Source organism: Pseudophryne corroboree, chromosome 1 (assembly GCF_028390025.1).
Source record: "Pseudophryne corroboree isolate aPseCor3 chromosome 1, aPseCor3.hap2, whole genome shotgun sequence".
Classification (NCBI taxonomy): domain Eukaryota; kingdom Metazoa; phylum Chordata; class Amphibia; order Anura; family Myobatrachidae; genus Pseudophryne; species Pseudophryne corroboree.
This window is the reverse complement of record NC_086444.1, coordinates 787200830-787217523: the sequence shown is the minus strand read 5'-3', so window position 1 is coordinate 787217523 and position 16694 is coordinate 787200830. Positions and strand designations below refer to the sequence as shown.

The following is a 16694-nucleotide window of genomic DNA, read 5'->3' as shown; positions in this document are numbered from 1 at the left end:
GTGGAGGCCCCATTCTCCTGAACGTAGATCGTGTCTGCTGAGGAAGTCTGGTTCCCAGTTGTCCACTCCCGGAATGAAGATCACCGACAGCGCCCCTGCGTGCCTTTCTGCATAGAGGAGGATTCTTGTTACCTCTGACATTGCAGCTCTGCTCTTCGTTCCGCCCTGCCTGTTTATGTAGGACACTGCTGTGACATTGTCCGACTGAACCTGAATGGCCTGATCTCGCAGAAGATGTGCCGCTTGTAGAAGGGCGTTGTATATGGCCCAGAGTTCCAGAATTGGAAGGATGGATTCAGACGTAACCACTTTCCCTGGAAGCTTTCCCCTTGGGTGACTGCTCCCCAATCTCTGAGACTTGCATCTGTGGATAGAAGGATCCAATTTTGAATCCCGAACCTGCGGCCCTCGAGTAGATGATAGTTTTGTGTTTTGGGTTCGGTTCCGCGGCCGTGTTTTGGGTTCGAACGCGTTTTGGCAAAACCTCACCGAATTTTTTTTGTCGGATTCGGGTGTGTTTTGGATTCGTTTTTTTTTTCTTCAAAAAACCCTAAAAAACAGCTTAAATCATAGAATTTGGGGGTCATTTTGATCCCAAAGTATTATTAACCTCAATAACCATTATTTCCACTCATTTTCAGTCTATTCTGAACACCTCACAATATTATTTTTAGTCCTAAAATTTGCACCGAGGTCGCTGGATGACTAAGCTCAGCGACCCAAGTGGCCGACACAAACACCTGGCCCATCTAGGAGTGGCACTGCAGTGTCACGCAGGATGGCCCTTCCAAAAAACACTCCCCAAACAGCACATGACTCAAAGAAAAAAAAGAGGCGCAATGAGGTAGCTGTGTGAGTAAGATAAGCGACCCAAGTGGCCGACACAAACACCTGGCCCATCTAGGAGTGGCACTGCAGTGTCACGCAGGATGTCCCTTCCAAAAAACACCCCCCAAACAGCACATGACGCAAAGAAAAATGAAAGAAAAAAGAGGTGCAAGATGGAATTGTCCTTGGGCCCTCCCACCCACCCTTATGTTGTATAAACAGGACATGCACACTTTAACCAACCCATCATTTCAGTGACAGGGTCTGCCACACGACTGTGACTGAAATGACGGGTTGGTTTGGACCCCCACCAAAAAAGAAGCAATTAATCTCTCCTTGCACAAACTGGCTCTACAGAGGCAAGATGTCCACCTCATCATCATCCTCCGATATATCACCGTGTACATCCCCCTCCTCACAGATTATCAATTCGTCCCCACTGGAATCCACCATCTCAGCTCCCTGTGTACTTTGTGGAGGCAATTGCTGCTGGTCAATGTCTCCACGGAGGAATTGATTATAATTCATTTTAATGAACATCATCTTCTCCACATTTTCTGGATGTAACCTCGTACGCCGATTGCTGACAAGGTGAGCGGCGGCACTAAACACTCTTTCGGAGTACACACTTGTGGGAGGGCAACTTAGGTAGAATAAAGCCAGTTTGTGCAAGGGCCTCCAAATTGCCTCTTTTTCCTGCCAGTATAAGTACGGACTGTCTGACGTGCCTACTTGGATGCGGTCACTCATATAATCCTCCACCATTCTTTCAATGGGGAGAGAATCATATGCAGTGACAGTAGACGACATGTCCGTAATCGTTGTCAGGTCCTTCAGTCCGGACCAGATGTCAGCATCAGCAGTCGCTCCAGACTGCCCTGCATCACCGCCAGCGGGTGGGCTCGGAATTCTGAGCCTTTTCCTCGCACCCCCAGTTGCGGGAGAATGTGAAGGAGGAGATGTTGACAGGTCGCGTTCCGCTTGACTTGACAATTTTGTCACCAGCAGTTCTTTGAACCCCAGCAGACTTGTGTCTGCCGGAAAGAGAGATCCAAGGTAGGTTTTAAATCTAGGATCGAGCACGGTGGCCAAAATGTAGTGCTCTGATTTCAACAGATTGACCACCCGTGAATCCTTGTTAAGCGAATTAAGGGCTCCATCCACAAGTCCCACATGCCTAGCGGAATCGCTCTGTGTTAGCTCCTCCTTCAATGTCTCCAGCTTCTTCTGCAAAAGCCTGATGAGGGGAATGACCTGACTCAGGCTGGCAGTGTCTGAACTGACTTCACGTGTGGCAAGTTCAAAAGGTTGCAGAACCTTGCACAACGTTGAAATCATTCTCCACTGCGCTTGAGACAGGTGCATTCCACCTCCTATATCGTGCTCAGTTGTATAGGCTTGAATGGCCTTTTGCTGCTCCTCCAACCTCTGAAGCATATAGAGGGTTGAATTCCACCTCGTTACCACTTCTTGCTTCAGATGATGGCAGGGCAGGTTCAGGCGTTTTTGGTGGTGCTCCAGTCTTCTGTACGTGGTGCCTGTACGCCGAAAGTGTCCCGCAATTCTTCTGGCCACCGACAGCATCTCTTGCACGCCCCTCTCGTTTTTTAAATAATTCTGCACCACCAAATTCAAGGTATGTGCAAAACATGGGACGTGCTGGAATTTGCCCAGATTTAATGCACACACAATATTGCTGGCGTTGTCAGATGCCACAAATCCACAGGAGAGTCCAATTGGGGTAAGCCATTCTGCGATGATCTTCCTCAGTTGCCGTAAGAGGTTTTTAGCTGTGTGCGTATTCTGGAAAGCGGTGATACAAAGCGTAGCCTGCCTAGGAAAGAGTTGGCGTTTGCGAGATGCTGCTACTGGTGCCGCCGCTGCTGTTCTTGCGGCGGGAGTCCATACATCTACCCAGTGGGCTGTCACAGTCATATAGTCCTGAGCCTGCCCTGCTCCACTTGTCCACATGTCCGTGGTTAAGTGGACATTGGGTACAACTGCATTTTTTAGGACACTGGTGAGTCTTTTTCTGAGGTCTGTGTACATTTTCGGTATCGCCTGCCTAGAGAAATGGAACCTAGATGGTATTTGGTACCGGGGACACAGTACCTCCAACAAGTCTCTAGTTGCCTCTGCAGTAATGATGGATACCGGAACCACGTTTCTCACCGCCCAGGATGCCAAGGCCTCAGTTATCCGCTTTGCAGCAGGATGACTGCTGTGATATTTCATCTTCCTCGCAAAGGACTGTTGGACAGTCAATTGCTTGGTGGAAGTAGTAAAAGTGGTCTTACGAGTACGACTTCCCCTCTGGGATGACCATCGACTCCCAGCAGCAACAGCAGCGCCAGCAGCTGTAGGCGTTACACGCAAGGATGCATCGGAGGAATCCCAGGCAGGAGAGGACTCGTCAGAATTGCCAGTGACATGGCCTGCAGGACTATTGGCATTCCTGGGGAAGGAGGAAATTGACACTGAGGGAGTTGGTGGGGTGGTTTGCGTGAGCTTGGTTACAAGAGGAAGGGATTTACTGGTCAGTGGACTGCTTCCGCTGTCGCCCAAAGTTTTTGAACTTGTCACTGACTTATGATGAATGCGCTGCAGGTGACGTATAAGGGAGGATGTTCCGAGGTGGTTAACGTCCTTACCCCTACTTATTACAGCTTGACAAAGGCAACACACGGCTTGACAAATGTTGTCCGCATTTCTGTTGAAATACTTCCACACCGAAGAGCTGATTTTTTTGGTATTTTCACCAGGCATGTCAATGGCCCTATTCCTCCCACATTGGGCATCGGCCTTGGCAGACGACGTTGCTGGCATTTCATCGTCTCGGCCATGACTAGTGGCAGCAGCTTCAGCACGAGGTGGAAGTCGATCTTGATCTTTCCCTATTTTTGGAACCTCGACATTTTTGTTCTCCATATTTTAATAGGCACAACTAAAAGGCACCTCAGGTAAACAATGGAGATGGATGGATACTAGTATACTTATGGATGGACGAGCGACTGCCGACACAGAGGTAGCTACAGCCGTGGACTACCGTACTGCGTCTGCTGCTAATATAGACTGGATGATAATGATATAAAAAATATATATATATCACTACTGCAGCCGGACAGGTATATATTATAATGACGGACCTGCTGGACACTGTCAGCACTGCAGACTCCTAAAGTAAGCTACTAGTATCAAGAAGATAGAAAAAAAAAAAAACACCACAGGTAGGTGGTATACAATTATGGATGGACGAGCGACTGCCGACACAGAGGTAGCTACAGCCGTGGACTACCGTACTGCGTCTGCTGCTAATATAGACTGGATGATAATGATATAAAAAATATATATATATCACTACTGCAGCCGGACAGGTATATATTATATAATTAATGACGGACCTGCTGGACACTGTCAGCAGAATGCGTTTATAGAATAAAAACACCACACGACGAGTGTTTAACTTTTTCAGGCAGACAATCACAATATACTGGTGGTCAGACAGTGGTCACTGGTCAGTCACACTGGCAGTGGCACTCTGGCAGCAAAAGTGTGCACTGTTAAATAATATGTACTCCTGCTACTGCTCCCCAGTCTCCCCCACAATTAAGCTGTGTGAGCACTGAGCACTCAGCACAGTCAGATATACATAGATGATGCAGCACACTGAGGCTGAGCACAGATATGGTATACTGTTACTGTGTCACTGTGTATCGTTTTTTTTCAGGCAGAGAACGGATTATATTAAATAATAATATAATAAAACTGCACTGGTGGTCACTGGTCAGTCACTAGTAAACTCTGCACTCTCTGAGTACTCCTAAGCTCCAGTAAATCAAGTGTCTCACTCTCACTCTCTCTCTTCTAATCTAAATGGAGAGGACGCCAGCCACGTCCTCTCCCTATGAATCTCAATGCACGTGTGAAAATGGCAGCGACGCGCGGCTCCTTATATAGAACCCGAGTCTCGCGATAGAATACGAGCCTCGCGAGAATCCGACAGCGGGATGATGACGTTCGGGCGCGCTCGGGTTAGCCGAACAAGGCGGGAAGATCCGAGTCTGCCTCGGATCCGTGTAAAAAGGCTGAAGTTCGGGGGGGGTTCGGATTCCGAGGAACCGAACCCGCTCATCACTAGTAGATGAAAAGTTTACAGCCACCAGAGGAGTGAAATTCTGGCTTTTTGTGACAGGTGTATCCGCTGGTGCGTGTGAAGATGTGATCCCGACCACTTGTCCAGGAAATCCAGCTGGAGGAACCTTGCATGCAATCTTCCGTACTGCAGATGCTCGTAGGAGGCTACCATCTTTCCCAGAAGGCGAATGCACTGATGAACCGATACCCGGGCTGGCTTCAGGACATCCCGGACCATTGATTGGATCACCAACGCTTTCTCCACTGGAAAAAACACCCTCTACACTTCCGTGTCGAGTATCATCCCCAGGAAGGGCAGTCTCCTTGTCGGCTCCAAATGTGACTTTGGAAGGTTCATGATCCATCCATGAGCTTGGAGTAGCTGAGTTGAGAGAGCAATACTCTGTAACAGCCTCTCCCTGGAAGTTGCTTTTATTACTCCCTGCATGCGGAGGAGCATCATCTCTGCCATGACCTTGGTTAACACCCTCAGTGCCGTGGAGAGGCCAAATGGCATTGTCTGGAACAGATAGTGACAGTCTATCAGCGCAAATCTGAGATAAGCCTAGTGAGGCGGCCAGATCGGAACGTGAAGGTACGCATCCTTGATATCCAGGGAAACTAGGAATTCTTCCTCCTCCAGACTTGAGATCACTGCTCTCAGACTCCATCTTGAATTTGAATACCCTCAAGTAGGGGTTCAATGACTTTAGGTTCAACATTGGGTCTTACCGAAAAGTCCGGTTTCGGTACCACAAACAGGTTTGAGTAATGACCCTTGTTTTTTTAGGTGAGGTGGAACTGGAACAATGACATTTGTTTGCACCAATTTTTGAATGGCTTCCTGTAGGTAACCCTGATTTGAAGAATCTGTGAAATGGGAGTTCCTGAAATTCCAGTCTAGCCCTGGGCAACAATATCTTTTACCCAGGAAACTAGGCATGACGCCCAGACGGAACCTGTTGGTGCAGGTTTTCTGGATTTTCCCCGACCTCCTCTAAAGAAGGCCTTTGGACCTTTTAACTTTTGCAGTCAGAAAGGACTGCAGTGTAGGCGTAGGATAAGATTTCCTAGCTGGTGCAGCTGCGGAGGGAAGAAATCGAACAAAAAATTAAATTGTAACTTGCGCCCTAGCTGCAGCTCGGCACTCGCCCAAAAGAGCACAACTTCTTTCTAGACACGATATTAAACAGAAAGGCGATCTCCAAGCCCTGCTATATAAAGTTCAGATCCATACGGATCTGAACTTTATATAGCAGCACTTGGAGATCGCCTTTCTGTTTAATATCGTGTCAAGAAAGGTCGACTTACCCGCAGTTGCCGTGGATATCCACGCATCCAGTGCGTCCCCAAACAGGGCCTGACCTATGAAGGGCAGGTTCTCCACACTTTTCTTTGATTCTGTATCTGCAGTCCATTGGCGTAGCCAGAGTCCTCTGCGTGCCGAGACTGCCATGAATGTAGCCCTTGCATTAAGCAGGCCAATGTCCTTCATGGCCTCCACCATGAAACCTGCAGAATCCTGTATGCGACGTAAAAACAAGTCAATGTCACTCCTATCCATAGCATCTAAGTCCTCCAGTAATGTGCCTGACCACTATACTATGGCTTTAGAAATCCATACACAAGCAATAGTGTGTCTCACAGAGCCACACCTGTAGCAGTGCATAGTGATTTGAGCGTAGTCTCAATCTTGCGGTCAGCCGGCTCTTTTAAGGAGGTTGAGCCAGGGACAGTTAAAACAACCTTTGACAACCTAGATACCGAAGCGTCCACTATAGGTGGGTTTTCCCACTTCTTTCTGGCCTCCTCAGGGAAAGCAATGAGAATTCTTTTAGGGATCTGGAATTTTTTTTCTGGGTTTTCCAAGGATTTTTCAAACAAGTAGTTTAACTCCTTAGAAGCAGGGAAGGTAAGTGAGGATTTCTTATTTACGGTAAAATAAGTTTCTTCTTCCTGCTCAGGTACATTCTCAGTAATATGCGAAACATTGCAAAGGATGCATCCCCCCCGCATATCCTCATCACCGTTCCCTGCATCAGTCTCGGCATCAGTGTTGGCTTGCATTATCTGGACAAGTGTACGTTTTTGTGGGTATGTAGGTGGGTTTTTAGACGAAGCATTGGGAGCTGAATACAGATTATAGATTTTATAGATTTTTGGCAAAAACTGGGTTTCCTTCTCAGTATGTGACATCCTTGTTGAAATTTGAGATATCATTCCCCTTATGGGTTCGGATCAAGAAGGTTGAGAAAGTATATTGCATTCTTGAGTACATGGAATATACTCCTCAGGAGAAGATAAACACTCTGCAGCACAGGACACAGAGTCCTTAGACATTGTGATGTGGGATATGCACCCACACATACATATCCAGGAAAATGTCAGACACAGATTCCCCCAGAGTATATACAGAGTATGAGGAACCAACCACACCGCGCCCTATCAGGCTGTTATTATGACAACAGTCCGGTGCTGACCAACTATCCTGAACCGGGTAGTTAGTAATAATATTACACACCTCCCCCCCCTTAATCTATAATCCCCTGGCACTGCAGAGGTGCTGGAGTTATGTGGAGGGACAGTGCTTCTCTGTCAGCGTCTTGTGTGGAGATATGCAGGGAGAAAATGGCGCTGGTGAGCCGCTGGATCTGCTCTTAGAGGAAACCCCGTCCCCTGCGCGCGGCTTCACACATTTTGTTATTTATACTGGCCTGAGGTATTAGTGCTAACAGTGGGATTAACCCCTGTTAGCTGCGTGACCAGTGTAGGGTTTATTCGTGCTGGCTCAGGACACCCCTCAACAGCGCCTACAGTGTATGTTGCGGAGCCTTCCTGATGCGCAGCCCGTCAGAGCTGCGCTCCCACCCTTGTGCCGCCATACCCGCCGGCGACCCGCTAACCGGGATGCCGGCGCTGTACTCGCCACTTTTCTATCTTCTGGCTCTGTTAGGGGGTGGCGGCCGTGCTGCGGGAGTGGGCTTGTGATGAGTTCCCTCTGGAGCTCAGTGTCCTGTCAGTGGAGTAGAGAACCATTAACTATTAAGTTGGTTCCTACTCTCTCCCCCCCTTCCCCCCTAAGTCCCACGAAGCAGGGAGACTTTCCAGCAGCCTCCCTGTAAAATAACTCACTCTAGAAAACTATAAAACTAAGAATACTCCTAGGAGCTCCCCTAGCGGTGACCGGCTCCTCCGGGCACATTTTCTAAACTGAGTCTGGTAGGAGGGGCATAGAGGGAGGAGCCAGCCCACACTATTAAACTCTTAAAGTGCCAATGGCTCCTAGTGGACCAGTCTATACCCCATGGTACTAAATGGAACCCCAGCATCCTCTAGGACGCACGAGAATTAAATAAAAAAAATTGAGGATTTTTAACATGCCGAATTTCCCACACTGTCTGACGCATCACCAATCATCAATGTCCACCAATTGGTGCATTGGATTCGGGGAATTACTGCACTGACATATGGCCTGCATTAGAGAGACTGTACAATCACTTAGACTAGTATGTGTGGAGGGGTGGTCTTCAGTATGCCGACTGACGGGATCCCGGCGCACAGTATACCGGCGCCGGGATCCCGACAGCCGGCATACCGACACTTATTCTTCCTCGTGGGGGTCCACGACCCCCCTGAAGGGAGAATAAATTAGCATGGCGCGCATAGCGCGCCACCGTGCCCGTAGCGTCGCAAGCGCAGCGGGCCCGCAAGGGGCTCATTTGCGCTCGCCACACTGTCTGTAAGCCGGCGGTCGGGCTCCCGCCGCCGGTATGCTGGTCGCCGGGAGCCCGACAGCCGGCATACAGTAGTGAACCCGTGTGGAGGAATCAAAACCAGGAAGTTGGCCAATAGCATCTGCAGTGTCAATGTCCATATACTCTTCCAGACTAATGCTGCTTAATAAAATTTAGGAATACTGACTGCTCCAAACATAGGCATTAGATTACAATAAAACGGAAAACAAAAAAAAATTATATTATAATTTTTTTTAAATATATATATATATATACATACATACATACATACATATACACACACACACACACACACACACACTATCGATATAGCCATCAATACAGCTCATGTAGGGCATACTGAGCCAAGGCAAAGTCTCAAAAGGCATATTACAGTCTCAGATGGAACAAGTAAGATTTCTACCCACCTTCTAAAATACAACACTAAATCTTCTACTTTACAATGTATGCAATATACCTTCAGGTCGACTTGGAGAGTTTTCAGATGGTCATGTAATCGTGCATTTTCTTCCTGCAAGATGGATGAATCCCCAGATGGAGCAAGATGTTGCATTCTTTGCAACAACTCCTTGTTCTTCTCTTTTTTCTCTTGCAATTCTGTTCCAAGTTTATTTAAATATGCTATGGTATCTGGTTTCATTCTAGATTGAGCAACAGTCTGTTAAAATAAAATAAAGCTCTGTGAGAAAAGTTTATGGGACAAGTCCATTATTCAACCAAAGGTGGCCAAAACAATGTGTAAATGTGGAGCTTATCAGTGTCAGCCAACAAATGCTCTGGTACTTAAATTGCATAATCGTTTTACAGTGGATGAGTTGCAAAATCACTAACTTTATGAATATAAATGATGTCACATGTAATATAACCTTATATTTGATGAATAATTATGCCAGAATCACATAGGAAGTGTTCTATAACAGAGCTCCCTAAAGCAATGGTTCTTGGTCTCTACCCCAAAGTTTTCTCCAACAGGTCATGTTCTACGGAATCCATCTAATCTTTATCCAATGGAACGATAATAGGACAAAAATAAGAAATGTGTAGCCCACAGGTATGGAAGGTAAGCCAAAACACAATTAATATATTTTAATTAGCTAATGAATCAGCATAGAGAATATCTGTATTCATAAAATATAACCACTGTAAAAATCAATGCTCTAAAACATCACATTGATCTTAAATTAATTGCACATACATATCAGGGAGAGTCTGAAGAAAGTGTTCTGAGGATTTCTGTCTGTGGCTGCAGGTGTGATAATTACTGACTCAGCAAATAGATTAATCATGCACAGGTGAGGTAAAGAATTCCCAAACATGGCCTGTTGGTGGTACTTAAGCACTGGAGTTAGGAACCACTGCCCTGAGGGCTGTAACACATGAGCCGGCTCCTGCCGCCTGGCAAAATCCCGGACAGCTTTTTCATGCTGCCGTGCTGCTGAGACACATTAAGACCAATGTGTCCTTTCACATGGCGCGGCTGCTGGGTTGCAGCCAGAAATATCCACTGGGGACACAACTTTTTTTTAGCTGCTGCACATGGGCACAGCATTACACCCGGCTCAAAGCCGTTGTGTGTGAAAGACCCTGTCGGATGGCAAAAAGCCGGACAAAGTTTGTACGGCTTTTTGCCATCCGGTGTAAACCGGGTAGCGTTACAGCCCTTAAGGATCCTTTGCTATAAATGTCTTGCTTTGTTGCAAATTGCAACATGTACAAACAAGAATGTGCCATACACAAAGATAAAAACGAGAACAGCAGTCACTGCAGAGTTCCACAAGCTATTTAAATGCAATTGGCCTAATTGATTTTACATGTTCTGAAACATTCAGTTCTCCAAAAGCGTTATATTTTACAGCAGGCTGTACATTGAACAAAACGGCATGATATTACATTGCAACTTTACTAATGAAAACTGGCTTCACACGCTTTCTCAGACTCTACATAAATATGCAGAAAATTAATTTACCTTTAGGTGTTTTGCTAAACGTTGGACTACTCCAGTGACCCGACTATTTTCTTGTTGGACCCCTTCAATTAGAGTCTTTGCCTCATACTGTACTCCCCTTAATTCATCTAGCCACAACAGGAACCGCTTCTTGCAATTTGCCTCTTCTCGAAGATCATTTTCAGTGTTATTTACTTGTAATTGTACCTTAGAAAAGCCATCTTCAACACGCTGCATATCAAAATAAAGACACATCAAATCCATAATCCAGAGAAGTTTAACAGGTGCTCCTAAGTAGTAATCAGCCACATCACATACCTTCAGGACATCCACTTTCTTGAAAAGAAGCCGAGTTAAGAACTCAAGTTCACAGAATTTAAGGTCCTCAGATACAGCCTCAGACCGTTTTGTGCCATGCTGTTCTAGGCTCTCTGTAAGTTCATCATTCCTCTTCTGCACCGCACACAGGTCATGCTCATAGTCATTTATCAAGCTGTAATGTTCCTCTTTTATTGCTGTATTGTTATATAGAACCTATTAAAAAATAAAATAAAAAAAATAGGATTTGAATTACCTACCGGTAAATCCTTTTCTCGTAGTCCATAAGGGATATTGGGGAGACACTGTACGATGGGGTATAGACGGGGTCCATGGAGCCGGTGCACTTTTAATTTCTACACTGGGTGTGCTGGCTTCTCCCCTTTATGCCCCCTCCTACAGGCAGTTATAGGTAAAACAGTGCCCGAAGAAGCAAGGACATGTATGAACATAAGACCAAAGAATGGTGAGATTTGGGTGGTATTCAGTATACCGGTTGTTGGGATCCCGGAGCACAGAATACTGGCACCAGAATCCAGACAACTGGCATACCAATACCTTTTCTCCCTCTTGGGGTTCCACGACCCCCCCCCCTGGAGGGAGAATAGATAGCTTGGCGCGCAGCGAGCCCACAAGGGGCTCATCTGCGCTCGCCCTGCTGTCGGCAAGCCGGCGGTCGGGACCCGGCCGCTGGCAACTCATACCACACCCGTGAAATTGAATACCAGCACACCATGAACATATAACAACCAGAAACAGCTGGTAACAATAACAGCTGAACAGGTAACCACATAACCTACAGAAAAGTCAAACGCACTGAGGCGGGCGCCCAATATCTCTTATGGACTACGAGAAAAGGATTTACCGGTAGGTAATTAAAACCCTATTTTCTCTAGCATCCATAAGGGATATTGGGGAGACTTAGTACGATGGGGACGTCCCAAAGCTTCCAGAACGGGCGGGAATGTGCGGAGACTGCTGCAGCACCACCTGCCCAAACTGGGTATCCTATTTGGCCAGGGTATCAAATTTGTAGAAATTCACAAAGATATTCTTCCCCGACCAGGTAGCAGCTCGACAGAGTTGCAAGGCCGAGACTACATGGGCAGCAGCTCAGGAAGAGCCCACTGATCTTGTAGAGTGGGCCTTCAGAGACTTAGGAACAGGTAAGGCTGCAGACACACAGGCCTGTTGGATAGTAAGCCTAATCTAATGAGCAACGGACTGCTTCGAAGCAGGACAACTTTTTTTCTGTGCATCATAGAGCATGAACAAGGAATCAGTCTTTCTGGTCCGAGCTGTTCGCTTGACATAGATTTTCACGGCATGCACAGCATCCAATGCCTTTGGAGGAGCAGAAGTATCAGAACTGGACGGAACCACAATAGGTTGATTTAGGTGAAAGGAGGAGACAAACTTCGGCAGGAACTGCTATTTAGTCCGGAGCTCCGCTCTGTGCTCGTAAAAGACCAAGTACAGACTTTTACACGATAAGGCACCCAATTCTGAGACACGTCGAGCAGAAGCCAGGGCCAGTAACATCACAGTCTTCAACGTGAGGTACTTGTCTTCTACCGTCAGAGGCTCAAACCAGGAGGACCTTAGAAATTCCAAACACCACATTCAAATCCCAGGGTGCCGTAGGCGGCACAAAAGGAGGTTGTATGTGGAGCACCCCTTGCAACATGGTCTGAACTTCTGGCAACACTGCCAATTTCTTCTGGAAGAAAATGGAGAGAGCTGAAATCTGGACCTTAATGGAACCCAGACGCAAGCCTTTATCCATACCAGCCTGCAGGAAACATAAGAAACGACCCAAGTGGAACTCGTCCCAAGTGCGTTCCTCCCACCAAGAGACATCATCTCAAGATATGGTAAGTGTTTTGACGTCACAGGCTTCCTGGCCTGAACCATGGTATCAATAACCTTTTCCGAAAAGCCCTTGTGAGCTAGGATGTTCCTAGCTCAACCTCCATCGAAGCCGCCGTAAGTCCGGGTAGCCAAACGGTCCTTGCTGAAGATCTCTTCTGAGAGCTAAAGGCCAAGGGTCTTCGAAGGACATGTCCAGAAGATCCGCGTACTATGCCCTCAAAGGACAATCCGGAGCAATCAGAATTGCCTGGACTCCCTGATGTCGGATGCGCTTGAGCACCCTTGGGAGCTACAGAACCAGAGGAAAGCGGTAGACCAGCCAGTAAGGCCAAGGCAACGTCAGTGCATCTACTGCCCTCGCCTGAGGGTCCCTGGTTCATGAGCAATACCAGTGAAGCTTCTTGTTGAGACGAGAAGCCATCATGTCTATCTGCGGGCAGCCCCGCTGGTGGATGATCTGTTGGAACCACTGATGGTAGAGAACCCACTCCCCCGGGTGGAGATCGTGACGACTCAAAGTCCGCTTCACAGTTGTCCACACCCGGAATGAAGACAGCCGACATTGGTCTTACATTTTTTTCCGCCCAGAGGAGTATTCTTGACACCTCTCGCATGCAGTCTCTGCTTTTTGTTACTCCTTGCCAATTGATGTACGCCACTGCTGTGGCGTTGTCCGACTGTACTTGGATTGCGTGATCCTTGAGCAGAGGAGAGGCCTGAAGCAGAGCACTGTAGATTGCCCGAAGTTCCAGAATGTTGATCGGAAGGATGGCTTCGTGGGCTGACCACCAGCCCTGGAACTGCACCCCTAGGGTGACCGCTCCCCATCCTCTCAGGCTCGCATACTTTGTGAGAAGGATCCAATCATGAATCTCCGGCCTTCAAGGAGATTGGAGGATTGCAGCCACCACAGGAGGGAAATCCCGGCCTGGGACGACAGCCGTATCATCCGTTGCATCTGAAAATGTGATCCAGAGCATTTGCTTAGGAGATCCAGCTGAAAACTCCTGGCATGGAACCTCCCATATTGGACTGCCTCGTATGAGGAGACCACCTTTCCCAGCAATCTTATGCAAAGATGGATGGACACTCAAGTAGGTCGGAGCACCATGCGGACCATCTCCTGAAGTGTTCTCACCTTGTCCTCTGGTAGGAACACCTTCTGGGCCACAGTATCCAGCAACATCCCCAGGAACAGGAGCCGCTGAGTCGGCTCCAGGCAGGAGTTCTGCAAGTGGAGGATCCACCCATGGCGTGACAGAAGTTGGATAGTGCGGTTGATATGGAGCAATAAAAGCTCCCTGGATCTTGATTTGATCAGAAGATCATCCAGGCAAGGGACAATATTGACTACCTGGACCCTGAGCTGGAACATCATCACCGCCATCACCTTTGTGAACACCCTCTGAGCTGTTGACAGGCCGAAGGGCAGTGCCTGGAATTGGTAGTGATCATCTAGCAAGTACGCCTGATGAGGTGGTCAAATTGGAATATGGAGGTAGGCGTCTTTGCTATCCAAGGAAACCATGAATTCCTGTTCTTCCAGGCCCGCAATCACTGCTTGCATGGATTCCATTTTGAATTTGAACACCTTCAGGTAAGGATTCAAGGATTCAAAATGGGTCTTACCGAACCGCCTGGTTTCGGAACCGCAAACAGGTTGAAGTAATAACCCTCGCCTCGTTGTGGTATTGGTACTGGAACAATGACGTGGGACTGGACCAACTCTAGGATGGCCTGTTGCAACGTAACCTGCATATCATCCAAAGCTGGTAAGCTTAATTCACAAAATCAATGGGGAGGAGCACTGTGTAACTGCAGCTTGTAGCCTTGAGAAACAAGATCCCTGACCCAGGTATCCTGGCAGGAAGCCTCCCAGACGCAGCTGAAGTGACGCAGTCGAGCTCCCACCTAGAGATCACCTCGGGGTGGGTGGGCACAGTCATGCTGAGGCCTTAGCGGAAGCAGAACTGGTGGTCTGTTCCTGAGAGCTGGTGCTTGCAGGCTTTCTTGACTTACCTGTGGTGCCTCTAGTCGCATTGGAAACACCTCCGGCCTTAGTCAAAATCTGTGAGACCGAAAGGGCTGTACAGACGGCCCTGGGTAGGAGCATCTCGCCGGCGGGGCCCCAGAGGGGAGAAACGTGGATTTTCCAGACGTAACTTTGGAAATCCACGTATACAATTCAACCCCAAAGTGCCATTCCCCTGAAAAGGGGAGGGATTCCACGCTATGTTTGGATTCCGCGTCCGCTGTCCACTGACGCAACCACAAGGCTGAGTGTGCCGACACTGCCATGGCAGAGGTCCTAGCATTAATGTTCCCCATCTCCTTGAGGGATTACAGAGGATGCGTATAGGGTCCTGAACGTGCTTTAGGAGGGTCACCATAGTGACAAGGGGCATAGCCCCAGAGAGGCCCTCCTGAATTTGAGTGGCCCATGAATGAATGGCATGAGTCATCCAGCAACCCGCAATGACCAGCCGTTGCGATACACCTGCTGCCACGTAAATAGATTTGCGTATAGCTTCTATTTTCCTATCCAAAGGATCCTTTATAGTAAAGGAGCCCGAGGCAGGCATCACCGCCTTTTCAGACAGTCGAGAGACTGATACATCAATCCCCGGGGGTTCCTCCCAAAATTTCCTACCTTCAGGAGCAAATGGGAAAGTGCGTAAAAATGTTTTGGACATTTGGAATTTTTTGTCTAGATTTTTCCAGGCCAATTTGAATAGGTCATCTAACTGCATAATCAGGGAAAGTGACATTAGGCTTGTTTTGTGTAAAGAAAAACGACTGCTGTGACGCAGTGTCCTCTAGAGGGAGCTTTAACACATCCCGTATCGCCAGAATTAGGTGTTCAATACCCTGAGCAGAATCGGTATCCCCACTAACGGGGTCCAAGTCATCCCCATCCTCCTGTATATCCTCATCTGTGTCAGATAGTAGTAGAGCAGGCAAACCACGCTTTTGTGGTCCCGCATGAAAGGACCTGTGTAACATCTGCCTTAGCAGCTAAATCTGCAATAGCTTGTTGTAGTAGAGGAGTTTTCTGAACATTAGCAGTGAGCTGGGATGACATATCAGACATCATATTTTTCAGAGACCCTAGCCATGCAGGCTTTAGACCCTCTCTTCCAGCCCCTTCACTGATTTGTGTGGACTGGCTGCATTGTTCACAAGAAACAGAATCAAATGATACTGGAGAGAATCTAGTGTGACATACACTGCACAGCTTGTGTTTACCCATGTTTCACAGTAAGCACAATAACATACACACAGACAGTAACATCTCAAGCCTGCCCTTACTGTATGCAAGAGGAGACACACAGAGAGAAGGGCACCAGAACACCCCGAGCTGTACAGCCCCAGTGAGGCTGACCGCTAACTATAACACAGTAAACACTAATAATGTTTGTCTTGTAGAGGACCCAGATAGTGTACAATAGCGGCTCTCCCCCTTTGCTATACCATGTATTTAAGGCAGGAAGCGCTGTGTGCGCGGTCTGTGGCTGCATGAAGCAGAGGAAGGCGCCAAAACGCACATGGTCCCACTTAGGTAGCTCCGCCCCCTCCAATGGCGGCAAAGCTATAATGACTTATACTGGCAATGTCTCTTGTTTACTCAAAAACGTAACACAAGTGCTAGTCAAACGACTGTCAGCCAGTCTACACAGGGGACCCTAGCGGGACCCCCCCTTCCCCTCTCAGGAGGGTTCCGAAAGCCACGCCCGCGTTCAGCCGCACTTTGAACCGGGGGATTCCCCCTAGTGGGGCCCCCGGTTTGTACTCACCACAGATGTCACCTTCGGGCAGTGTTAGGGGTGTGCGGCATGCTGCGA

General features: G+C 47.8%; 1 protein-coding gene across 5 annotated transcripts in view; it reads right to left on the bottom strand.

The window, feature by feature from the left end:
• CENPE (centromere protein E) overlaps window positions 1-16694 on the bottom strand; it is a 635458-nt gene that overhangs the window by 80887 nt on the left and 537877 nt on the right. For all 5 annotated transcript variants that reach the window (XM_063918152.1, XM_063918161.1, XM_063918167.1 and 2 more), the window contains 3 exons: window positions 10981-11196; window positions 10684-10893; window positions 9175-9375 (listed from right to left, as the gene is read on the bottom strand). In XM_063918152.1, coding sequence (XP_063774222.1) covers window positions 9175-9375; window positions 10684-10893; window positions 10981-11196 — 627 coding nt within the window. The remainder of the gene's footprint in view (window positions 1-9174; window positions 9376-10683; window positions 10894-10980; window positions 11197-16694) is intronic.